The sequence below is a fragment of the Sander lucioperca genome, chromosome 8 (genome assembly GCF_008315115.2).
Source record: "Sander lucioperca isolate FBNREF2018 chromosome 8, SLUC_FBN_1.2, whole genome shotgun sequence".
NCBI lineage: Eukaryota > Metazoa > Chordata > Actinopteri > Perciformes > Percidae > Sander > Sander lucioperca.
This window is the reverse complement of record NC_050180.1, coordinates 12,397,661-12,425,028: the sequence shown is the minus strand read 5'-3', so window position 1 is coordinate 12,425,028 and position 27,368 is coordinate 12,397,661. Positions and strand designations below refer to the sequence as shown.

Genomic DNA, 27,368 nt, shown 5'->3' with positions numbered 1-27,368 from the left:
AATTCAGAATTAATGCCACCACTGTTGCATTGCCAGTCCATAGAAGAGTCCCTGAGTCAGAATTAACTCGATTCAGTGACTGTGCAATAGTGCACATCATGCAAAAAGTAATTGACTACAGTAAGAAACCATGATTAATTACAAAGTTGGAAAAGTGCTTTGTAAGCACCATCTGTGACTACAGCCTTCTTTGTGTGGCTTTAATTAGAAGAGGCATCACTGAAGGCGTTTACAGCTCCCAAACTGAAAGGTTAGCTAGTGTCAGGTATAACTTTTGCAGATTATTTCGTAAACCGCACCCTGGAGGCCAGCTCAGTTTAAATCTTCTGCTGTAGCTTTTCCCATCAGTGGTACATTTGGCTGTAGCCTGATTGCAAAGCCCATCATTAAAACAAAATGGCAAAAGAAAAGAAGAGCATCACTGCCATTTCTAAAAGTGAACATCATACTCATTTACATTATGTACATATTTATACAGTCTCAACATCCTGTCACGTCCTGTGACTATATATCCAAAATGTCCTCAGGACATTTAATGAACAATTTGTTAATGTGTTAGGCTACTGCAAAAGAACAGCTACGTACATCTCTACAATTTCTAAAAGTGAGTGTGACATTCATCGTTTACCTTATGTACATATTTTCAGCTTACACACTCTCTACACAGTATCCCACTTCTGTGACTTTAAACTGTATCTTAATGAACATTTGTGGATGTGCCATGATGAATGAAGTAGGGTGGATGTAAATGTGCCTCTAAGAAAATGGTTCTGTTGATGGATGAGACAATATGGAGGTAGGAAACGGTTGAAAGATGTTTTGCGTGGATTCAGCTACCCCTGCCCCCTGGCATCACGCTGAATTTGTATTCTTTGTATCTGAACCGCTGTGCAAACAGAGAAACTCACACAAATCCAAATAAGTCAAAAGAGTAAGAGTTGCTTTGTGATTACATCCTTTAATATTCTCAAGTGTTTAAATTGAAGAAAACAAAAATAGCCTTAGAAAACGAAACAAAAACTGACACAAGGTGCAACTAACTCAATTATCTTTAAGATTTAAAAATGTCATTAAGTGGTGTCAATCTGTAAATTAGTTATTTGTTTACATTGAAGACCTCAGAAAACACAACCACAAGTTACGGTTATATTTCTTTACTGAATATAAAACATCCAGTGTAGAAAGGTTTTCCAAATACTTGTCTAAATGTCTCAGCATCCTTTCTGCTTTGGAATATGAGGTTTACTGAATGACAGGAACAGTTGGACTGCATTAGTAACTGATCAGATCTCTTGAGGTTAAAGACAACAGGCCAAGATAATAAAGCTTTTAACAAATATTAAAACAACTCAAAAGTATCTTCTTGTAAAAATGTGAATTGATTACAAACAGAACTCTGACAGCAGACTTTATCAAGTCTCATTTCTTTTTAGTTGTTAATGTTAAAGCTTTAGAGCAAGCTGTTTGTCAACTAATCCCAGCAACTTGCTTGCTATACCAGAGGGCGTTTTTAAATTTTCAATCCTTCACTACCACAGGGACTCAGTTAGCTTCTACATTTTCACACAAAGGTTAAGCAGCACTGTCTATTAAGGCTTGCATGAAATCTGTCTGGGTTGAGATAACTCTACAGAGAGATGAAGTACACAAATATTGCTGCGGAGTGAAAAATTAAAACCAACAAAATCTATGATTAACGCTACATGTGGCACGGAAGGAGGGGTGGGGGTGGGGGTGGGGGGGGGGGAGAAGGACACAAAATACCCTCCATGTCTTGCTACCATTGTTTGCATTTTGGACCAGGAAGCGTGGCTTTAAACACTGGAAGAGATACACTCAAGTACTGCAGCAGCCACAGTTTAATTTCTTGCAGTTAAAAACAAACCAACTTTGAGATGACCAATTTTAAAAACGGTGAAATGTATGGAGCTGTGCACCTACAATGGCTAGGACATCCAGAGAAAAGCTGCCTGCACACAATGTGGAAGCAGCTTTCTTTAACTAACAACTATGTACAGGAACAAGGACGCCTTTAACAAAGCAACAACTTGCTAGCATTCCACTTTAAAGACTAAAAATGTTTTTCAATTAATCATTTGCTTTGGTAATCAAACCAAACAAAAGCACACTGCCCTTTTATGCACTGTAATGGGAGGAAGAGCATGAATATTGAAAACATAACGCAGAGATATAAGGGGGATAAGAGGTGGGTGCTGTTTTAAAGGGGTGGCGAATAAGCAATCCCTTGCCTGAGCAAGCTTGATTTAAGGCAAAGCTTGAAAAATCACTACTACAGTCTATATGTGGACAGAAAAATAATATGCTAACAGTTGGTGCATTGTAACTGTCAACACTGGCATCAGAGGAGGGGGAGGGAGGTGGAGTAGTTTCAACAGCTTCAGTGTTTGGACTAGGATTGCTGGTTCAATTAACATCACATTTAGGGGGTCAGAAAGCCGCCAATCATGTTTTATAAATGAACAATAATATGTATGCAAATTCCTATTTGTGGAAAGCGAGTGAAAATAGGAATAGAAACTGAGAAAATGGCTTAAATGTCAGGATGAATCCGTGGGTATTGGTGCTATGGGCTACAAATGAGACCTGTAACAGGTGGTAAGTGTTCTTGATGAGGTGAGAGAGCCCTTGCTGTAGTTTAGCAGACACCAGCCTCTCCAAGCCATGTTGTTAAGGGGTCAGTTCACAAAGATCACGAGACAATATCTAGCCGTGGAGATGATGTGGGATTTATATTTTGAGATCTCTGCTCCTAACCTATTACAATAGAGGTGAACTGAATGTCATTGGTGGTGCTCAAATTATTTAAAATATATTTGAGAAATTAAAGAGCAATGTCTCTTTGCGAAAAAAAATGTGCCTACTACTTGGATAATCCAATGTGGTAAGTTCTCACTATTGTTTTTACAATCGACATATAGTTACAGATGAAAATTGTTATAAATGATCCTAAGCAACAGAGACATTTATTCTGGATGGCGCACTGCTGTTAAGTTTTTAAAAATGTACTTTTACAATGATTTGAGCACCATGGACAACATAGAGTGGCAGTAGAAGCATCAGACCCATGGCACATACAAACCCAAACTATCCACCAGGCTAAATACTTAGACATTATATGGTAAATGTTTATTGATTTGGGTGAACCGACCCTTTACATTAAGGAAACCAGGCTGGGCCTCAAGGCACCGGTTCCCATTACAAGTCCCACTTGTGAAAGTGAAAAAAAGGAAGGGAGATGTCTTGCATGTTACAGACTGCTGTTGCAGAAACGCACTGCCCCTGGATAGTTACGATTAAACAGATCAGATACGGCTTGTGTTCTGTTGCAAAAAGAATGAGCACACCAACACCCCCTGATTGGCTGATGACTCTGACAGGAAGTGGAGGTAGGTAAAGCAGAGCAGGAAATGGGCTGACTGGCTGTCCATGTGACCTCAGACAGGTTAGAAGCTTAACCTCGGGTGTTACCGGGATTTAATTGGACTTGACAGTGGGCCGCTAGCTGGATTAAGAAAGATGGAGGGGAATACAGTACTACATCTCCCCCTCCTTATGTTCTGTGTTACATCAGAGAGCTTAAACCCCAGACCTTTCATGTTTTCACTCACTCTACTGCCATTAGTATTTCTAAATCTGGTCTCTATTATGTTTTCTGTAGCTGCGTCTCCTCCCTGGCCTGCCAACTGACTTAACAGTAGGAGGAGAATGGAGTTGGGTAGGGGCGAGAAACCGCAGGGTGACCGTACAGAAACAGCCGTACACGGAGGGGGGCTTTAATTTTGTTTTTTGGCCTCTGGGTTGCCGTAACTGGAGCCTGTTTTCTTCACCTCGGTGACCCCTATGAGGCGGCGGATAGCTATCGAGGCTTTGAAGAGAACAAAGGAGAAAAGAAAGTGGGGTAAATGAGGACAGTGATTCAAACATTGAACAACACGTCACCACCCCCCCTCCCCCCAGGTAAAGTCAAAGAAGCACTACCTCCTGGTAACTCCACTAGAGGAAGAAGCCGTGTCACTTTTCATTCTAAGGGCCACTATTGCAGAGTTTACCTACCTATGATGAGGAAGATGATAAAGCCAATGATGAGGAGGGGGGAGCCACTGACGACCACTCCACATGCAAAGTTGATGAGGGGCGAAAGCAGCAGGGTGGCCCAAAACAGGAAGTTCAGCAGCGTCCATGGCCTGCGAGGTGGAATTATTGTGGGTCCGGGGAACTTGCCTTCCTTTTTGTAGAATTCCTGTAAGGCATCCTGAGCAGGACAGGAAGAAGAATTGGTTTGCACTGTATTAATTGATCAGGTTTACCATTGCCTCATTTTGCCTGAGAGAATAGCAACCTCCCCACCCTACCATTGCTGGCCTGTCCCAACGGGACCCTGCATTATTTACCCAATTTATGTGAACTTGTTTCATTTCAACTCAGTGGGAAAGTCTTTCCTACGTTTCTTTATTTACAGTCCTGCTAGCCCCCCCCCCTTTGCTCTCACTTAGCCCCTCATTGGTGAAGTGAAGTTGTTTCGTTACTGTAATTACAATAAAAGCTTCCCAACTACAGTTGTTTCGTCTAAAACAAAAAATGGACAGAGAGAAGACCCCAAAATGTCAGAAATTCAGGCCAAAATATCTGCGTTACTTTTTGTTTTTATTATTTAAAAACGCACCCAACCTGAATCTGGCGACAGTGGCAAGGATGCTAGAAGCTCTGCTACTAATGGGAGGAAAGCTAGTCCTGGCCAGAGCACTAGCAGCTAGCCTGCTGATACAGCTGCACCCCAACAAGCACAGCAGGACAGGCTTTGATCCATCTTGGCTGTCAGAAAGGAAATACTCCTTGCTCTACAAGACCGGTACTGGTAAGGCTAGGTGCAAAAGTAAATAAAAATGATCAATGGGAAATAAAATATAGCTCCACTAAAAAGGTTTATTTGTTCAGGTCCAAATGTTCTGTAATATTTCAATTAATTGGGTTAGCATGACAGCTATGATTTGCTATTCAAAACATCTGTGAATACTTTGTGCATTTTAGTTTTTAACGGTCTACAGACCCCAAAAAAGTGATTAGTGACTTTAATGTCAGCTTTCCTCAGTTTACCTTCTCTTGATAGAGCTTGTGCAGCCAGATGGCACACTCTTGCTCATTATCTGGTATATCCTCCACAGGAAACCGCCTGGTTGGAAAAGAGAAAAAAAATTGGGAATGGACTTTAAGATTCCTGAAACTACAAAGATTAGACACCAACTATTTCAGCCAACATTCACAGATTATTACCGCGACAGTCAGAAATGAGCACATAATGAACTGAAAATACACAACATGACAATACACATGGATGTCACATTGTTTTTCGTCGCTAAGCAACCGCCAAAATCCTGTAAGAACAAGAATTCAGGAACATGCAACAAAACAGAAAGGGATGTCCAAAAAAACAACAATTTGACTTTCTGATCTATGCAGTAACTTGCCCAGGAAAGGCAAAGAAAAAATGCAAACCTTTGATGAGATTGTGGATACAGAGAAGAGGGTAATTTAAATTATACACAGAGAGCTGAAGGTGAGGGACTTTTTTAAGAACTTTAGGTACATTGAAAGCTGATGAATATGACTGGCACACTATACAATTATACCACTTTTTTCGCAGGTATTAGGATTTCTCCTGCTCACGCATGTTTTGTGGTTATGATTCAAGTTGTGAAAATTATTCTTGATGAGAATGACGGCCAGCGACTGGATAAGAACACCACCACACACTGTATGTTTCCAGATGATCATCACCAACTGATCAGAGTAGAACGGACTTAGTCCAACTAGGTCAGATAACTGGTGGTGACGCCCAGACCATAACTATAAGTGGGTCATTCAATTGTAATGTCTGTACCCGCCTTTAAAAAAGGGCATGATATATTTAGCCCAGTAAAAAAAAGTGAATAGAAATATCAAAATCATGAAACTAGAAGATCTACTACTATACTGTAAATACATATAAGCACTATAACCTAATAAAATTTATTTTAAATAAATGTGTTGTCACCTACATTCATCAGAGTAACAAATGGGGATATCCAGCTAACACTGTATGAAAGAATATTACTTTTAAACCATAATATAATGGACAATAAGATGTAACATACATTTCATAATGACTCTAGTCCTCTCAGAGTGCAACAGAAAACATTTTATGATAATATAGTAAATAATAGTTTCTCACCACCAGGGGGCTTCCTCACCTAGAACTCTCTTCCACTCTGCACCATAAATTTTCTATTTTGTGCTGAGGGATTTCTTTACACTCACGGTTATGTTTAACTGCAGTCTACTTAACTGCAAAACTAAAAAGAACTATCCTCCTTTTCCTAGTTTTTCTTTAATTGAGTCAAATAAAGAAGCACTACACTTCTCTCAGTTTTGCTGTTCAGACATAAGACATGCTTTTCCCAGCCATTTCAGCGTGCGCCATCCCAATCTGTTTTTGTCTTATGGCCAGCTCTTTACTCAGTAGGAGTGTCCTGGCCATTAGAGTTTTTGTTCTGAAACAATAAACACGCTGGGGCAACTAGCCAACATTTTGAACGCTCTCACTGTCTCCAAAAGGTTTAGAATACATTCATCATTTTCCACTTTGAAGAAAGGCAGTGCAGCTGGCAGTGTAATGCATCATTACTACAATAACTGATGATTCAAAAGTAAATGACGGGTATCAGTGGCACTCACCTCACACTCAAGTCAGCTTTGTATTTCTTGCCATTGACGATGCCCAGGAGAGTGGGAGTTTGGTTGTCTTTGAAGTTAAGAGTCACATCATACACAGCAGATACTGTAAGATAGAAAAAAAAAAACAGATTAAAAAAAAGAATCCAATGTGAATTGAGCATGATAAACATTGTGTGTGTTTGTTCACACTACCTGTGCCCTTAAGACATTGCAGTGTGGTGGTGAATCCTTTGGTTCGGGGTAGTAGGTGGTATTTGAGCTTGGGCAGGCCTTTACTCTCTGCAACCTGCATACTGATTTGGTGCTTCGTCTCTGTAAAGCGGGTCCCCTCGCAATACAGCAGAAACTGTGGAGGCAGATGAGCTGTGTTATACATATACACAATACACATAAACACCTATAAAAAAATGACCTCCTTTCTCCTGTCCCATCCACTACCCTACTTCTGCTTGGTTGAATTACAGATTAAGTTCACCTCAATGTAACACTATGCTAAAATAAAGTCACTTTCTTATCTCAATAGGCAGGTGGGTGACAACAAAGAGTGTTGAGATTGTTTGTGTTAACACATACAAACGGTGTCATTAGCAGTGGCCTAATGCTTGATTTAAGGGGTAATTAGATCAACTGCTGATCTGCCTAATCTCAGCTGGTGAACTAGTTGAGTCACAGTGAAAATCTGCTTTACACCTTCGGTAAAAAGGTAAAAACAAACAGCAGCACCTGCTGCCACCAAGTAAGATGCCATGAACGTAAGCAACTTGCTTGTTTTAAACCGGAAAGAGCTGTTTTGCCTCTCAAAGCAGAGTGAAAGCCTCCTCAGACTGTTTATGCACAGTGGAAAGTCCAGTTCATGAGGTTTCACAAAGAAAAAAAAAGAAAAAAAACACACACACACAGCCCCTACTGCTGAAATATTTTAAATACAGCTGGTGCACTCAGAGAACCTGCGTGTATACCTCTACTGAGTTCAATCAATGTATGAGATTCTGGGTAAAAGGGCAGCATCTGGATTGCCTCATAATTTGTAGGGCTAGAATATTTCCCCTATGAAACCTGAAGAGCTGACATTAAATGGTTCAAGAATAATTCCAGTTTATCACAACTTGGATCTTATTTTTGAAGTTTTGGCTATTGTTTCTATTGATAGCAATAACATTGTATTCACAGCCGAGATTTGGGAACACAAAGCGGTCACACAGAAAAAAACAGTAATGTCTGCTCAATGTGAACAGTTTACAGGCTGAGTTTATGGTTGACCTTTGACCTAATGTACCTATGCTCACACAGTTGTCCTGTACAATGAGGGATTACCTCAAAATTAATTGGTCTGATTGTCTGACTGCTTCTCTCTGCCCTGTAGGACTTCTTTTTTAGCAATCTCTGTGCTCTGAGATCTAAGCAATTTACTTAGTAGTGCAATGATCACAACCAGTAAAAATGATAGATAAGCTACAAAAATGAGACCATGTTGTAATAAACTTGAGGTGCACGATATATCAACTCAATATCGTTTTTGCAATATCACGTTGTGCAATATCGAAAATGTACTGAAAAGTATGCAATATTCTGTGTATTTTGTGAGATGCGCAGAGACAGCGAAAGAAACGAGAAGCGTGAGGACAGAAAGAGAGTGCGAACTGCGAAGCGTGTGTTTAAATAAACCCTTGTGTTGTACGAAAACCTGTTTTGATATTCTATTAATCCATTTTGATGCGTTTTCAACTTTTTGTGTTTTCATATATGTTTAAGAATATCGGAATGAATATCGATATCGCAATATTCACGCTCAATATCAAATTTTTTCAATATCGGGCAACCCTATAATAAATTGAAATAAATACCAAACCACTTTATCCACATTATGCATTTCTAATCCTAAATGGAAACAGCCATACCTACACTTCACTAAAATTATATGCTCAGGTAATTACATGTCTGTCTGTTACTGAGAAGTTATTTCTGAGAGGATATTTCACAATCTTGACTGTGTCACTAGGCTAAAGTTGACTGATTGCAAAACTACATGCTATGGTATTTGTGCAAATGGATGTGTAGTAGCATGAAACTGGATCTAAGCAAACTGCTAAACCTTTCACACAACTTACTACACTCACACCAGAAGACAAATACAGTATGGGGCCATCCACACGGAGACGCTTTTTGATGCAAACGCACGTTTTGCATCGTTTGGGCCCATCGTCCACACGGATCCAGTAAACGCACTGCCTGAAAACGCACTTTTTTGAAACCGGGTCCCAGGGTGAAAAAATTCGAAAACGGCTCTCTTTTGGCTTCGTTTGGATGGCGAATACGTCCGTATCGATGATGTCATCGCCACACCCCTCGACCTCTAGTGCACGGCCACATATGACTTCACTCACTGCGGTGAAGCTAAGCGAGCATATCCCATCTCAATGGTCAAACCAGCTCACTTCATCTAGCTAAATAGTTTGTCTCTGCTCCCTGACACTTCACTCTGCTCTGCCGGTCCTGGATTCTACACAAGATATATTGCTATCGTTATGTAGCTAACGTTAAACATCGCTGAAGTAGCTGACCGCTAAAGTAGCTGACCGCTACAGCAGTGACGTAACGTTAACGTTAGCTGCTATGGTTAGCTGTTTATAAAGTGGAAGTAGACAACTTATCAACTAGCTAGCTAATCTGTCTGCTTATCAACTCCTTGAACGGATTATAGTAACTTTTAGCACAGCTTGTTGTAGAAAGGCTACTGCAAGAAAAACGTGTAGATTATCAGAAAGACATTGGATCATTGATGTTTGTTTGACTGCTGATGTTAGCTAGTTAGCAGAGCTAACATTAGCGCGCTAACGTTAGCTCTGCCAGTTGGGGCTCTAAAATCATGTCCGATGGCAGACAGAATTGCAAAATAAAAAGCAATCCAACAGCACATTATACAATGTAAATAAAGACACGTCTTCTTGCGGAGGCCTTTATAAAATGAGCAATGGTGAAAGTTATTATAGTCCATGGATGTATTAAGAGAACGTTAGTCTAGCTAGTCATGTTATGATGGGAAGTGGAAGTGACAATGCTCTTCTCCGTTTTTTGGTGAATTTCTGTAGCAGAAACAGCGCCGCCTATAGGCCTGGAATATGAAGTAGTGCGTTGAGTCATATACAAATGGATCCGTTTGGACGCAACTATTCTTGAAACAAATTCAGGGAAGACGGGTAAAAAGAAAAAAAAAAAAGATTGTTTTGGTTAAGTGTGGACGTGGCCTAATGTGTACTTACCCACATATATTCAGGATAGTCTTTGAGCCTACTCAGTCCTTTGAAGACAGTCTTTCGGTCCTCCTCCCATTTTCTTTTGCAGAAGACTATTTCTAGGAAGTACCAGGTCCAGCCAATAAGAGGAACCTTCAGTAACTCATGTTTGGCTAGGACTTTTGAACTCTAGAGAGGGGGGAAAGGTATACGTTTATAATAATGAAGCTTGGATTTCTCATCAAATCCCACCTTCTCATAAAGAGCAGGCTCTGGTGTTGAGAGCCAATTCAATTTATTAATAAGTAATTCAATTATGTAAAGATTAGGGTTTTAGTATCAGTCATATTTTGCTACATTACTGACCCCTAGGACGCCATATCTTTCACACATGGTCCAGCCACACAGGAAATCGATCTCATAGTTGTGGTTGAGGATGGTGATGACATGCTCTTTGCCAAACTTGTCCACCGTAGCTTGGTCAGTGTATAGGGTGCATTCTGTGCCTGACCACCACTCCAGCAGCATCACCAGCTCTGCACAAAGACGACAAATCATCATATGCACTGGGAATGCACTGACAAAACTTCTTTGTTCATAGTATTGACTATAAGAACTATGTTAAGTACCAGTTCAAAGCATTTTCCTCCGTACACAGTTTTGCTCTTCAGTTTTGCTGATTAATATAACCGTGATTCGTTCTACAAATGAGTTGCTCATAGTGACAACCCCATAGAGAATTATCGGCACACTCTGCAGCTGTATGGAGCTATTTTGGTATTATGGAGTCTGTTTGAGCCTCAGCTGCTCTCATTAACTCACATAGGCAGCCACTGCTACCTGCTCAGCAACAAGCTAGTGGGTGCCTGGTGATATTGTGGATGATCTAGCAGCTAGGGATTCATCTCAGAGCATGCATCCGGCAGGTGGCCAGGTCAAGTATGACGACACACTACCTAATGCCATTTCTTGTTTACAATTTTTGTAATATGAAATTTGGTATTTGCATTTAAGAAAAATATAACATAGCAACAACAAAGAAGTATGATATACTCACGACTCCACAGGGAGTAGGCGAGCCGGCAGTTGATTGTGCGATAGAGCTGCTTGTTGATTGGCCAGAGGATGCAGGTGCAGAGCTGAATGAAGTTTATGATGAGGCCGCTTACCACAAACACAAAGCCCATTAGCAACTGCAGGATGAACAGGCTCTTCAGGTGGGCCAGCAGAGCCATGGCTGAGGAGCCTGGAGAGCTGAGTTGGCTCCTCTCTATACACTATGACCAACCTGACAGAGGGCAGAAACAGAGGAGGCAGTGCTATCAATACTATTCGATTGCTGAATTTATTATTCAAATGTGATTTTTTTTTATTTTTAATAAATAGGTTGGCTAACGTTAGCTAACCTCCCCTCTTCTCATGTCTGTTACGAGACTGAGAAATACAAGGCATTGTGAGCTAACGTAACGTACCGAGTAACGTGACAATCTGCTAGAAAAAGTTTGCTTACTAATCACTAAAATAGTAGCGGCAGCACCGTTTGGCTTAGTTATCAATGGCGTCAGCATCGTGCCTAACACTATTGGTACTTAGTTTATGACAAATCGTTTCGGCTGTGCTTTCTAACATGATGTCATTGTGCTAACTGAGCAACGTTAGCCTTTACAACAGAGCCGCTTCAATACACTTGTTAGATAATGTTTCATTTCTGAGTTCTCAGTTTGTCGCTGTGTGCGTGGTGGAAAATAATGTAAACAGAGCGGCGAGCCAGAAATGCAATGCGCCATGACGTAGGCCCCCTTCAAGGCCAGGCTGATGTTGGAAGTCCTTCTAGTGGACAGAATATATATAACAACAACCACATGCTTATAGTGGCACTGACAATGCATAAGCCTGAGTAGTGTAGTACATATTTATAACAGGCTACATTTCAGCATTACATATTTGAATATTATTTGAATATATATATATATATAAAAAAAAAAAAAAAAATTAAATTTGAATGGTATTATAGAGGAAGACTGACAGCTCAAGTGCCACAGCAATGAAACTTTACTAAGAGATGTGTGTGGGGGGGTGGGGAGAGATTGATGGAGAAAGGTAAAAATAATGGAAGGAGAGGGTGGCAAACGATCAGAGAATGATGGAACAGTGCAGACAAAAGGATGTGGCCTGTTTAAGTCTGTTGTTCCGCAGGGAATTCAAAAAACAGCAGGGTTTCTTACCACGGTGGGACCCTTTTACAACCCGCGTTTACACGGTCCGTCAGCCAATATTACAGACCTGATGGAGACAGAACAACAGAGGTTGAGCCAACAGTGGCAGAAGTGACACAGTTACAGCACAGTGTCAGTACAGTACCATTTAATAAAGTGCATGTTTCATCAAGCAGGATGTAAACCGTGAATTATGTTAGCTATTAATGACTAGAGAACGTCAGAAATAGCCTCTATCATTCTTAGTGTGGATGGCAAGTTAACATGATCGAGAATACAGATGCTGGGTCAACTGTTGCATGTGCCTTGGTTAGTAATGTACCGTTATAGCTGTGTCAAAAAATGACATTGATTTGAAAAAAGGGCACGGTTACTGAGTTTAGATTTTTTGTGGCTGTCCTTACTTTGACCTGAGCCTGACCTTTCACAAAAGCTATGCTACACAGATCACCACATTTAAATGACATTTCAAAAGACGGTGACCATATTTACAGTCTATGACCGTGATAGGGCTGCAACTAACGATTATTTTCATAGTCAATTAATCTGTTGATTATTTTCGCGATTAGTTGTTAGGTCTATAAAATGTCAGAAAATGGTGAAAAATGTGGATCAGTGTTTCCCAAAAGCCCAAGATGACGTCCTCAAATGTCTTGTTTTGTCCACAACTCAAAGATATTCAGTTTACTGTCACAGAGGAGAGAAGAAACTAGAAAATATTTACATTTAAGAAGCTGGAATCAAAGAATTTTTACTTTTGTCTTAAAAAATTACTCAAACCGACTAATCGATTAGAATAGTTGGCGATTAATTTAAGAGTTTATCCCAGCACTGTACATCCAATAAACCAGACTATTTTGTTAGAGAACAAATAACATTACACAATGTACTGGCCAGAGACTTGTTTGATCAGTCACCACCACACTGATCAAACATATTAAGAATTTGACAGTTATTATTTATTTGCCTTTATTTAATCAGGAAGAGACTCATTGAGATTAAAAATCTTTTTCAATTGTGTCCTGGCCAAGACAGGCAGCAGTACAATCACACATACATACAAACACAAAATACACAAATACACTAAAAATATAAAACAACTGTAACAGCAAAGCCCTCAAAGTCAACCACAATCCTAAACACATCAGGCAAAACACCTACAGCCAGAGGTGGCTGCCTCCAAGTCAATCAATATCCCCTTAAAAGCGACCAGAGAGACCAGCTCATTAAGTTTAATTTGACCGTTACCATCACTGAGTACCAAACAGGATGACCACAGGCCACCTGGCCTTGAATAGCCTGTTCCCACATCTGCACCAAAGCCTATTAAGTGTAGGTCAAGCCAGTTTAAAGCTTTTCTGAGAAGCATTTCTAATCCGAGTTGTCCTTTGGCTGATCGGTGTGGCGATCAGCCAATCCACTTCACGACTGCCAACTGGGCCTCCACCTGCTTTGCATTAGAACTTTCTCTCCTTTTTAGAGACACCATCAACTATCAACATCAGAGTATATGGCTAAAACCATATAGCTAGGCTATATGCTAGGGGTGGGGTAAAAATATTTCTGTGGCAAAACTGTATCGATACACAGACGCCAAGTATTGATTATTATATATGTGTTTATATTTCAGTTTGTCTGCTTGACAATCCCATTTTGCAGCAATAAAATTGAAGTGAGATGAACAAACAGAGAAATGTATCTTTTTTAGATAAAACCAATGTTGAATAAGTTTCCTTTTGGGGACATCATTTGAAATTGGGAGAAAATTTAATGTTGGAAAAAAGGTAATAAATTGCTATATATATATATATATATATATATATATATATATATATAGCAGAATATTGCAATATGTTTAAAATTGCAATAATATCGTAGCGTGACACAAGTATCGTGATAATATCGTAAAGCCTCTGGTAATTCCCACCCCTACTATGCCAAAATTTTAAGTTCTGAAAAGATTTAAAATAAAATACAAATCTAAACATCATTAAACCAAGTCTTTGTTTACATGATCGTCATCCTCTCGCACATAAAATAAATGTACTAAATAAGTATCCAGTCTGAAATTGCTAGATAGATTGCTAATAGAACACCTGTGGTTGATCAAACGATTTACCTGTAATTAAGGAGTACTCGATTCGATTCACCAGGACAAGCACTTTCAAAGTAAAGCATCAATTTGGCACTCAAAGTTAAATTCTGGCTGTGCTTTATTATACAATTAACTGTGCAGTGCTAACATCAACATATGTACAGTCACCTGCATTCACTGATACAACTGTACAACAGCAAACCATCAAAAACAGAGGCCGTCTGGTGTTTGCTTACAACAGCTTGCATGCAAGACAACAAGGGAGACAATAACATTGTGTGCCTGTGTGTTACACTGACACAATGGTCTCCAACCACATACACTATCTTGTTCACATAGTGTCTGTAATGACTTTATTGTACTGTATGTACTTTATTGTTGCTTCAATTATTGTCTTAGACATTTTTCACAAGGGCTACTAGATCAGTGTTTCCCTTTCAGACTTAACTTAAACCCATGCACTCTTATGATTTCTTTTCTTCCTGCGGACCCTCTACACCCCAATGAACTGGATAAAACAATAATGTGAGCAAATTACTAAAAGAAACGCCACAAACATAGTAACCTGAGTTGTTTTATCTATGACAAATAATTCAGTCATCTAGATAACCAGAAATCCGAGACGCCTTGATTTTCAGCAGTCCAAAATTGCAGTTCAAGAAATACTATCTTAGAAAAGTGCAAACCAAGCAACCTTAAATTAAGCTACATAGTTGATACACGGCCAGCTCATTGTGGGCAACTAATGAAGGCAACTAGTCTAATCCACTGCAATCAACCCCTCTTAAACACGGTAACACAACACACTGAATAACCAAGTGGCCTGGGCGTGAAGGTAATGAGATCCTACATGCAAGGCTTGGGCCGGTGTCCATTTTCAAACCGGTTTGACATTAAGCTAAACACCGAACCGGTATACCGAATTTTACCACTACGTGTCGCACCTGACACATCCGCTCCAGAGTGAGACTGATGAAAGAGCCCATAATGAGAGTGTAGCGACTCCAGATCACATGGTGGCGGTAATACTTTTTTCCTGCAGTGCCAAGGTGTTTACATTTTGTCTTTTTCAGCTCACCTCCTTCGTCGGCTTGAAATCAGGAATGTTTCCATAATGGCGGCACAGTTTTAGTTTTCTTTGAAACTTTCTTTGACTCTGCCATTTATTGTAAGAAAAACACAAAGTAGTTAAACAACCTGCGCCCGTCTACTGAATTGTAAAGGTCTTCATAGCGCCGCTCGGCAGTAAATCGCTGTCAGTTGTTCAACATTATGTTAATCATGTTGCCATATTGCTTGTTACCAGCGTTAGGCAAGTTACTTGGAAAGGTGAGTGAGCTAAACTACCAGTTATTCTACATTAAATGAAGCTATACACTGAAGCTAACGTTAGCCTCCAAAGAAAAGGTAGCAAGCTAAGCTACACCAATATGGCAAAAGTGGTTCACTACATCGAAGCTACATCCATATACATGACATACACGTCCATGTTTAGGGGGTGGTGTCCCTGATCATCAGTGGTTTTATTTTAGACCGCAGCAGAAAGCTCCGCTGTACTTGAGCTTTAGAATGCTAGGGGAAATGTAGCTTGTGTGGACGCCAACGCATTACTTGATCAACAAAAGAGCATGGCTACTAAAAAAGCTATTTGATTCAGAATCTACGATGCTATTCAGAAGTAGTTTAACCATTAACCCTATTGCACTGGATTTAGTGCTGATGTAGGCCTTCTTTTTAATTTGCCAGACGGTGTCAATGCGAAAAATAACCGTTCAATCGGTTTGCGTCCAACCAAACTGGTTTAGCCTGGAATGACGGACAGGTGAAACAAGAAATTGACCCAACTCTACTGCATACACATCCACAGAACTTCAGCTCATTGTCTTAGGCAAACACATTTCTAAATCTGTGTTTAGGACACACTGAAGTGTTGAAATATTGCCACTTGTGCATGTGTGTCATCTATCGCCTGATGGATCTGATTATCAGTCCAAACATACAAAGTTGTCTCTGCATTATGTCACAGATATGACCTTTGTTCCTACTGAGAGAGAGACTTGGAGGGGTAAAGTTACACTATTTCACTCGTGGTTCCTGTAACATATTTTGGAAAGGTTAGAACACTGAAGAAACAAAGAGGACAGTGTGTAGTAAATACAAAGAACAACAACAGGTAAATTGTTTCAGTCAGCTTGATGATGATGATGAACAGAAGTAGGTAAATGTATTATGGATAATAAAAATGAAAATCTAGAATAGGTAGTGCGAATAAAGTTTCTCAATCAGTACCTAGAAAGTTACTCAACCTATTCATCTGTATTTGTTTATAATAACACTGCTTATTGATAAAAGCGACTGCAGTTATAATCCACTGTATATGCTTAAATCCAGGATATGAGATTCATTAGAGGATCAGAACGGCAATCTTTAGAAATGCACTCATCTCCCCAACAACTTCAAAATTGTCTAATTTATAGATTTATGTTTCTAAAGTGGTTAACAAATAATCAAATTATTGGTAAATGTTAGTCATTAAATCAGTGTCACACAGATGACATGAAACATGCATGCTTGGGGTGGAGTTATCCAGCAATGCAGACATGGTAAACACACTTCTAACGTTATTTGATACTGAAGGCTACTGTTTAACGGTCGTTTGATTAATTTTGGGTGACAGCAAAAACCAGCTGTGAACACAGTTACTAATGCCAATTATCACAATTCATCTATTTTTTGTTTGCATTTGTTAAATTTAGGAATTTAATCTAAAAATATTAACCAGATTTGGAAGGAAAAAAAAAAAAAAAAAAAAAAAAAAAAAAAATTAATGGTATGGTATTTTAAGGGCTAAACTATAAAAATCAACTTGTAGGGACTTGAAACTTGCTACAAAAAGCAAAAACATTCAACTTACAATCTGTGTTGTTTGGTCACAAGCTGCCAAAAGAGAAGTTTCCCGACCAACTTTTGCTGTGGCAACAAGCAGTAACTCTGTGTGAGAGCTCAGTCAGATTTCCAAACATACCATGACCTTTGTTCTCATTTTCTTTTCACAGTCTCTTCCTTCTGTCTCTGTACATGGAGTCATGCAACCCGGAACATTCACACATTATCACTCAAGTTGAAATGGAGGCCTTGATTCACAGTGCCTACAGCAAAGTCCATCTTACTAGGGTTGGGCATCAAGAACCAGGAGTCCATCAATTCGGACTCCAAAGGAATCATTAAGAAATTAAAGTTTTGATTCTGCTTATCGGTTCCGAAACTACACATTGGCGCTCTTTCTGGACTGGACGATGTTGTGCAAAGCAATACATTTTGTTTTTGTTTTGTCTAGGTACTACAAGAGATGCGAGCACAAGAATCTGGGTAAGGCCCTACGCCATAGACTGCAGGTTTTCTCCTCTGGTCCAATGGCCAACACATCTCTCTATTTCACTCAACCAGATACACTGACTATACACACTGAGCTATTCCCTAAAGCAGCTACACTACTGTACGTAGCAGCTCATAGTAGTACCAGTCATCACTCTCATATGTTTCTCTCCAAGATGCAATAAATGCTCTTCTGCGTTTCAATTTGTATGTATTTATATTGACTGCCATTTCATCTATGAAGTAATATACATGCCTGTGTCTGTCTCTGCATGGTGCGCTCTACTCACATTCCCGGGACTGTAAGTAGAGGGAAAACACAGGTAGAGCAGAGCGAAGTCTCAGAGAATAGAGTAATAGAGTTAGCCCTTTGTATTTACTGGCCAGACATACATTGGACCCTGTGTCATTTCAGCAGGTTTCAGTGTCAGTTATAGTACAAGGAATGATTAAAAAAAAACAAAAAAAACAACAACAAAAAAACACAGATCCACAGCAACCAAATTTGCCTGTATGGAATTCATTTACAGGTTTCATAAACTGTATAAAATGGGTTGTTAATTATGAATGAATATGAAATGTCTAAAAGTTTTAAACAAATGTTTTTTTTTCCTGTGAAATAAGCATGTGACCTGTTGTGTAGTTGCAAGTTTCAACTCGTCGCGAATCTTTGGTCCGAACCTGGCTTTATGTGCATTTATGCCACCTCCAAAAATAACTTCACTTTGCAAAATGCAACTAAACCAGCAGCACTGACCATATTTTCTTTTAGAATTAAGGTTAAATGGCCAACAAAGGTATTAAGGGAATGTTAGTCCAACCAAATTAATAATTTTTTTTCAGAAGTACATTATTATATTCATCTTTTCGGTATTATTTTAACGGAGGTAACGATCTGCTGGTAAAACAATGAGATTTATACATTCTAGGGCTGCCCCTAAAAATTGATAATTGGAGTCATCAGACCCCAAGTTATTTTTGTTTTTTTTTTGTTTTAGCTGCATCATTGTACGATGAGCAATTTGGAACAAATGGCAGGCTGCACACTTTACAAACCAAGGCTAAATCTCAAAAACACCAAACCACAAAACTAACTGTGATGGACGTAGAGAAGGTTAATAGAAACAGGATGCAGTGCAAAGGCGAGAAGCGCAAGGCAGCGCAGCGCGACTTGGGTTTATTGGCTGCTCCGACACTCTCAGCTTCGGTGCTGACTGTCAGTAAAGTTGCGTAAATTTCTTTTGAACAACACGCTGGTACAACCTCCTCTACTGCCGTCCAGTGTGACTGAGTGTTCAGCTGACCGCGCTGTCAGCCACCCAGCAGGAAAGATGCTCTGTGTTGCGTTAGGATTTTGTAACTGAAGCATGAGCAGGACGCACACTCTTACTTTGTTTGACTATCTATAGATAAACCAAATTAACCACAGGCGCAGAACAAATCAATATACTGATGAATTTCAGCTATCCAGGTTAGTAGTTCGGTATTAAGAGTAGACCGTAAAAACCCATCTGTTCACACTTGACTCTCAATCGGAATATTACCACCATTGACCTTAAAACAACAATTTCCGTCACATTATTGCACCAATCAAAGTAATCTACTTTTCCCTGTAGTGTGGTAGATGAACAAAACTTCAGGTGCTCTCTTGTTAAGAGCATATTTGTCTTGCATTGAGGTTTCAATTACTCCTTATAACATAGGCTAGATGGAATAAAAGACTATCAGAGTAACAAACATTGGGTTTGACCATGAAAACACATGGTCCACAGTAGAGGTGCATCTCCTCTCCAGGGCTTGCAAAAGTCTGCACTCCACCTACCACTGTGAACGATTGAGCAATCAAGAGCTATGCTGATTTATATATCTCTTTCACAATTTCTAATACATCTGGTAGGGCCGGTCCTAGGCTAACCACAACACCCCTCTCGCATTTAACTTACCAGTAGACATAGTAGGCCATTGCCATGACCACCAATGCCCCACAAATCCCAGTGAAGATCATCACAGCACTCTGGTTCAGCATTTTGGCTCCTGGTAGCTCACCAAATCAAAGCCAGAATTAAAAAAAACATAAAGAAAAGTCCTGCAGAGAGCAGTGGATAGTCACAGGCTGTCCTGCTTCATCGCCATGACAATCCCACAGAAGGAAAGAGGGGGATTATGATGATGACAGCAAGAACACAGCCAGATCCCAGATCCTGTTGGAGGAGCTGACTAATCAGCGCAAGAGTTTACTGAGGAGCCAAAATTTTCACATCACCAGAAACATTAACATTAAGAATGGATCATTGAGAGCAAGTGCAAAAAGAGTCCACTAATGAATGCTAGGAAGATGGAAAAATGGCTCCCTTCGGGAAGGCATGTACTGAAAGCACTGTCTTACATGCATTCCCATCCTCTAATCCGATGGATCAGATTAGAGCTGATTAGCAGGCTATGGGCACCCTGGATATGTCACATTTCATTAACAAGAAGGCTGGGCTCTTACCAACCAGGGTGGAGTGAGCAGAAGTGCATCTGTTACGCTTAAGGTGCAGTAGGTGAACCTTATAAAACTAACTTTCTGTCATATTTGCAGAATCTGACCCCATGTTCCAGTAGAACTACATGAAGCAGGTAATTTAAAAAAAAAAAAAAATCCGGTTCACCTGGCACCACCTACAGCCTGTAGTGCGATTTGCCACAGCTCCCTGTTCAGATGCACCAATCAGGGCCGGGTGGGGGGGGTGCTCATGCACACGCATTCATTCTCCCTTGTGGGGGGAGGGGCTTAGGAGACCGTTTTGGGCTTTAGCGGAAAGGGGGGAGGGAAGTTGTCGATGTTAAAAAATTTTGGCTAAGTCCTGGATCTTCACAATCCTACTTATGGCACCTTTAAGGAACCAATCATAATGTAGAATTTCTTGCCTTACCTTGTCATTGGCCACCTGTTAAGGCAGTTACACACCAACCAGACGGCCGACTGTTGGCAGAAAAGGCAGTTGGACTGATCAGAATCAGACCGAGTTGGTCAAAAAAGTGCCTCGGAACACACCAAAGCGACGAGACGTAATACGTCTCCATACCAGCAGGCGGCGCTAATCTGTATTGTCGCCCAAAAAATTGAAACCGGCAGCTGATTGGACGAACGAGTCACATGGTTCTGGCTGCTGCTTCCGGATTTTGGATTTTTCGAACAGCCATTACTGGCGACTCATTCAGATTACGATCTCATCAATAGTCACCGAAACGTGTTTCTGAAAACATTTTATCGAGAAATAGGCCACGCAGTTGCTGAATCGGTCTTCATTTCAGATCGACAAAGGTCAGTTTAAAAGATATTCGTCAGATTTTGAGAGGCTTAGTCACGCGCATCCCGCTTGCCATTTCCGGGTGAGTCCCGGGTGGTGCCCTGTCTCCGACTGAGCATGTCAGGTCGGCCAAAATGAAGGCCAACAGCTCCTCCAACGGACGACGGCACGGAACACACCGAACAGACCTGAGTCACTGACCTCGCCAGACTGTCCAACGGTCGATTATCGGCCCGGTGTGTAACTGCTTTAAGTAACACTAGCATTAGGCAGAAGTGACAACCTCAAATAGAGGGCCAATAGTTTCCTTAAACAATCTTTTCATGTGTGTTTTTCATGTGTTCAGTGATGTTTATCCTACATCCTCACTCTCTTCTTGACAGTACCTTGGGTACCAAAACACATGAGATGGCAAATAGGGCTAGTAGGCAAGCCAACAAAAAGCCTTTGGGTTCCCACACAGAGCTAATGTCAAATGTGGTTCAGACAAGCTGTCAGCAAGATCCAGAAATAAACACCAGCATTTACTGAAGCAAATAGGTCAAAGGTTAGAGTACAGTCCGGAGGCCTTGCCACTGGGCATAAAGCCAAATATAAATAGAGATCAAAATACATTGTGATAGTTTGACAATGAAGGTCATTCATGTTTCAAAGCATGCAGCATGCTCTCAATACTGCACATAGCAACACTGTACTGCTGAACACTCAATAGCAACTTCAGTTAGCCTATACTGAAGGATAGCTGTTTTTTAGGCCTTGTGCGATATGTTAAAGCCACACCACTTACTACCACTACAGCCAAAAGTTAGGGTACTCTTTGTGTTACTCTTGGCAGGTAAAAAACCCCACTGAAAGTGCATTCAATTCCTGTGATTATGAACATGAACACATGGGCCAGAAAGCAAAGAAATACCATAAAGGATGGATAATACACCAGGATAAATTTAACTTGCACTTGCCCAGGTTAAATCCCAAGATAAACCAAAATTATCACCATCATCATGGCAAAGTCATGTATGGCAATAACACAACTAACATGCACAACACACTGTCAGACTGAGCTCAGCAGGATACAGTCACTCAGTGCACTGTATACCTAGTCACACAGATATCATGTCATTCATTTTCATTACAATAATGACTTAATGTGATATTTTTATCACTCATCAATAAATCCCATGAAAAGACCAAAACCAGCAATTAATTGATCCTTCTAACATGTAGGCTATCATCTGTGTAGCTACCTACTATAGTCCAGAAAAGACTTTGCACTTGCCTTTGGGTGATATACTTAGTCAAAAGTCAAAGTTATTGTAGTTTATGCAGTTGCAGAGTTGTTTCGAATTAATTTTTACCAGCATTTGATATTGAGGAAATCTTGAAAACTACTCAAACGTTGCATGCAAAGCCTCAACAGCAGGTTACCTCAGAAAGGAAAGACGGTTAACAAATAAGGTAAAAAGCTGGCCAAATTAGAATGATCTTGCATCACTTAAACAAAGTTGGATGTAGGCCTAGCCATAGTAAGAAGTGATGACTGATAAGCAGACCCAACAGAATCTTTTTTTTTTAATCTGCGAAAAATTCTGCAGCTTCTGCAGCCTGCTGTTAAGCATTAAGGATAAAACGTACGTCTGCTGTAGTCAGCAAAAATACTGGGACTAATGGCAAAAGGAAGAGGGGGAGTTAATGGATGAAATTGACTGCTTGAGTATGAACACTCTAAGTGGAGTATGAACATCCAAAGTTAATTTGTAGTTAACCGGTCATAAAAATGATTACGAGGATAATAAAACGATGCACTGCTTGGGTGGGATTACCGTCAAAGATGGCACTGCTCAGAAAAAAGGCTTATCTGCATAGGCATGTCTCAAAGTCTATAGGGAAAGACTTGATTAGCTGTTAAATGAGTCCAATAGGTTACAAACAGTCATGTCACTGGAAGTGCCTTTTTATGACGTATGATTTAGAAATACAACCGAATAACTTTTTAGATAGATGGTTTAATTTGGCCACCATTGCAACACATGCATGTCTTATTATATACTATGTCATTTCTGCATTATGAGGCCAAAACTGTTGTAAGACATTGTAATTAGCTAGACACTTTATTTAGGAGCACAAGTGTGAATAACCTAACGTTAGGGTATTTTTTTAGAGGTGTGAATCTTCACTGATCTCCCGATTCAGTGATATCATTATATTATGCTGCAGAGAGCCTGCAGCGAGCATTGTCTGCGTGGCGTTTTGAAAAGTAACCACAGTTGCAACCGCTTTATCGGCATCGTTATCCCCGTTAACTGAACAAGTAGCAGAGCATGTTACAGAGGCGACGTCTCTCTGCCATCCCCTGTACAGGTAAATACCGAGGATACTGATTTTTCAAGCCTCAAATAAAACCAGAAGTAACGACGTATACCTCTACCACAATTTGTCTATGTGCTCTACGCCCTACCTCACAGTTTTACCTCTTATCATGTGTAGGCGGTTTCACAGCGACTGTATTTAACACTGGGAAGGTTAAACTGAAATTAATCTCTGGTTCATGCATGCCGAACCGTGGGACTACTGTATATTCAGTGTACTGAACCGTAGAAAATGTTTTGTATTTATAACACGTGTTATAATATGTATTATTGTAAAACACTTGCTACAAGCATCACTGTGCACCAACAGTAATAGCAGTTACCTTATGTACACCTATTAGCTGACTGGAGTGCATTCTCCAAAAGGTCTGTCAGGATTTAGTTGGACACAAAGTTAGCGTTGATCCCTGCTCTTGTTGGCCAGAAACATTTGTCACCAGGTTTAAAAGATGAAACGTATAGTATGAAGGTAAATATGGTGCAAAATGTGAGAGCTTGTAGAATAGGATGTGAGAACTTGCAGAACAAAAAATCTGAAGTTGAAATTTGCACTCGTAGAAAATGTTCTCACACACACACACACACACACACCTGCATTCTGAATGTGAAGTCACAGAAAAAATATTCACAAATGTATAGATTGATATTTACATGAACACAATGACAGCTGCAAACTGGTAATGCAACATTTACATTTTTTTTTTTTTAAACTCGGGTTTTTCCATCACAACCACAACTCAGTGATTACAACCTCTCGAATCGGTCACTGCAACTTCACATGTTCTCTCTCGCATCACAAAGTGGCGAATCTGCACGCCTCGACTTTTGGCGATACATTTTGTAAAAAAGGCCATGCCCCTGTGCATGCATTCCCATTATGTATCCACTGTGCCTGATCATTGTGTTAGGTTACACACAGTGTTTATTATTAGCCGTGATTGTATTTTAGGTTTCTGTTAGTTAACGATGGGATTCAGAGCTAGCCGCTAGCCTTTAATAGTCTGTTTGAACTGTGTTTTACATTCTAATAGCTATTGTTTCTATGCTGTGCACTGACTATTTCGGTTGTTTATTCCGTTTAAATGCTTGTTATAATTCTTATGACTGTCATTTATATAGGTTACACGAATGCCTTTGTGTTTGCTAATCTTTAATTGATAGCTCATTGCATTCTAGTTATTATTGTTAGCCATTAATATCACTCTATGCATGCTATTTGTAGATGGTTATGTTTAGCTTAGGTTTGCCTTTGCTATTGGTCTGTAATGATCCTTACTAAACAGTCTGTATTGCTGTGCTTTGTTGTTACAGAACCACACACACAGAAACACAAGCCTATTTGTTTACATAAACCATCTAAACCGCAGCCCTGGACTCTGCATCTCCTTTCTCCCACAATCTCACCTGAACATTGAAATAGTGTCTTGACCCGACACCCTGAAGCGATTGTTGCCACACCTATTAAACCATATTTACACAGTCTCACACACACACACATTTGGTGCAAAACTAATTTGTACCTGTGGACTTAGGCTGTGGAGCTCTGAGCTAACAGAACGGAGACAGCAGGGTTTCTATCGCCAGATGAGGGACAACTCTGTCCGGCTTATTTATGTAGCATGGAAGCTTGGAGGAATAGCATGCTAGCTTTAGCCAACTAACCAGCCAGCCCGCTTCTACAAAAAATACCTTTAAATTATCTAAACACTTTTTAACAGTCAAACTGAAACACAAGCGGTGAGCTCCAGGTCCTGCAGCCGCAGACAGAGTCCCTGTGGGCAGCAGGATAAAACCGCAACAATACTGAAAAGATTAGACAGTCAAGTAGTAATTCCACAGAAAATTAACAGATTGCAATTTACATGAGAGGCTATTTGTCATGGCCATTTATCAGACTACTGAAAATGATATACACACACACCTTACATATTAACTAATAATTTATAACAATAATCATTAATCACTAGCATAGCCCAGCACTAAAGTAGACTACACATCCAAGTTATGTTGCATACAGGCACGCCTATCAAGAGGCTCTCCAATATCCGTGTGAAACCAGTGATTCAACATACTTATTACCATTAAATAATCATTATTGCACTGTCTAACTGCATCAATGGACGACCCATATAAGGCTGTTGTCTAACTTAACATGGACGGTATTATGAGAACACAGCTGCGTCTTGCACAAAGCATTAAACAGTCTGTCAGAGCATTATTACGACCACTAGTAAACATCAAAACATCATTTAAACCACAGCTAGCAAGAACTGCCAGGAATGATCACGGTAACATTACAATACATCCATGCCTGTTACGCACGTACTGCTAGCTCTCTTGGTTAAAATTAAGGTTCAAGCTTTAGGCGTCGCTTGAATGAACTCCAGTTACCTTACGTCTGATGTGTGGTACGACATATTTGGTCGGAGCCAGCTGCTTCACGTGACGTACGGAGATGCACACGGCTTGCAGTGTAGCTAGTTAGTAGCGTCTTTTTAAATTAACTCCGTGACATTTTGCAATCTACTCTGGCATGCCACACAGAGTATATTAAGTGTATAACGTTATGTTAACATTACACGAAATAACGTCGTAACTGTTTTGCAGCTCCATGGCCCACGAATAAAAATGCACGATTGGAGTAACGTTATATGCATTAGTGCGGCATGGCTATCTTAAAAAGCTAAATAACGAAGTAGCCAGCATGCGCCTTCTGTCCAACAGTGACTGGGCTTATCGGTTTGACACACATGTCATGACTGCGGTCGAAGACGCAAGTTAAGCTAGCTAGCTGCGCGGTGAACTCAAAGTTGCAAACACAGACCACAACCGGTTTTATCACATCAATGAATGAATGAATGAATGAATGAATGAATGAATAATGAATGAATAAAATGATCCAATCAGTCCTGATATTGCTATTAGAGACAGCAAATAAGTTAACGCTAGCTGACAGAAGCCTACCCCTGACATTAATGTGCAACTCAGCCAAGCAGCACAAGGACAGAGTGGGCTGCTAACGGTAACGTTGGCCGCTAGCATGCTAAGTTAACAAAACCTGTGTAGTTAGCGTAATAATTACATTTGGGAAAAAGGATGGATTCGGCTAGTTGAATGGTTCAATTGCTAATGAGTGCCAAATCCTCCACATACTTTATCTGAAAATAGTCAACTGACCTGTGTCGTTTAACGTTACGCTATGCTAGTTAGCCAGCTAACGTTAGCAGCCAGTGTCAGTGACGTTAGGTTACTCTGGGCTTACCTGAAAATGAATAACTTGAGAGGCGGTAGATTGTGTTGTACTTTCCGCTGCTTCCTTGCCTTCAGGGGCGTTAAATAATTGGGTTAGAGAGCCCTTCTACTTCGTCTGTTTCCTAAAACGCAATAAAAATGACTTGTGGTAATGCGATTTGCAAGAGAGCTATTGTTTGTCTGTTAAAGCCCCACATTTCCTAAAAGCCCATCTGAAGGTGGCATGCCCTACATCCGGTCCGGCCCCTTATTTATTCTCAGAAATAATTAAAATACACAATCTTTAACAACGGGACTCTGCAGCTACAAACGTTCCGATCCATATAACGTTACTACAATGCCAAGTAACGTTACAGTTTAGTATGCGTACATCACTTAACAAAAAATAGTACAAGTAACGTTATATTTAGGCTACTAAATTGGCTATGTATTTTGTCGTATTACTTATACAGTCTATGGCTAGAATACATTTCATATAGCTTGAACGATTAAGAGATTATTTCATATTTAAATTTGTAAGTACCCCTTTGTCTCAAAAAGACAAATTAAATCCACAGTATCCAAAACATGTAACAAAATAAATTGCATGTTATCCATCCAAGTAACATTGCATTATCTGAAACATAGCCTACATTTAACAATAGCTTGTGGCGGTCAGTTACTTCTGTTGCGCTACAGATTAAATCATTCTAAAACATTTAGCCTTTAATTGCACTTTTTATTAAACACCCAATGTCTGAAAATTCCAATTTTCCTGACCTTACATGTGTAATGGTGCACAATGGCATTAACTTTTTACCAGCCAT

At 40.0% G+C, this 27,368-nt stretch overlaps 1 protein-coding gene across 4 annotated transcripts; it reads right to left on the bottom strand.

The window, feature by feature from the left end:
- Positions 1-938: 938 nt before the first annotated feature.
- agpat3 (1-acylglycerol-3-phosphate O-acyltransferase 3) lies at positions 939-26,819 on the bottom strand. 4 transcript variants are annotated; one of them, XM_031281689.2, is made up of 10 exons: positions 26,573-26,819; positions 12,191-12,248; positions 11,023-11,253; positions 10,332-10,501; positions 9,993-10,154; positions 6,925-7,078; positions 6,733-6,835; positions 5,116-5,191; positions 4,075-4,273; positions 939-3,886 (listed from the first exon to the last, which is right to left on the bottom strand). In XM_031281689.2, exons 3-10 carry the CDS (start codon positions 11,198-11,200, stop codon positions 3,795-3,797), a joined length of 1,134 nt encoding a protein of 377 aa, XP_031137549.1. In that variant the 5' UTR covers positions 11,201-11,253; positions 12,191-12,248; positions 26,573-26,819; the 3' UTR covers positions 939-3,794. The 4 variants fall into 4 exon arrangements, with proteins under 4 accessions (XP_031137549.1, XP_035860268.1, XP_031137551.1 ...); XM_036004375.1 differs by lacking the exon at positions 26,573-26,819 and adding an exon at positions 25,702-25,725; XM_031281691.2 differs by lacking the exon at positions 26,573-26,819 and adding an exon at positions 19,595-20,005.
- Between the last annotated feature and the right edge of the window lie 549 nt (positions 26,820-27,368).

Excerpts from the sequence above, each read along its gene's own strand:
- agpat3 (XM_031281689.2), bottom strand. The coding sequence starts at position 11,200 with ATGGCTCTGCTGGCCCACCTGAAGAGCCTGTTCATCCTGCAGTTGCTA. Across the intron at positions 6,836-6,924 it reads GCAATGTCTTAAGGGCACAG|TATCTGCTGTGTATGATGTG; the intron begins GTAGTGTGAACA and ends TCTATCTTACAG. Across the intron at positions 5,192-6,732 it reads AAAGCTGACTTGAGTGTGAG|GCGGTTTCCTGTGGAGGATA; the intron begins GTGAGTGCCACT and ends TTTTCCAACCAG.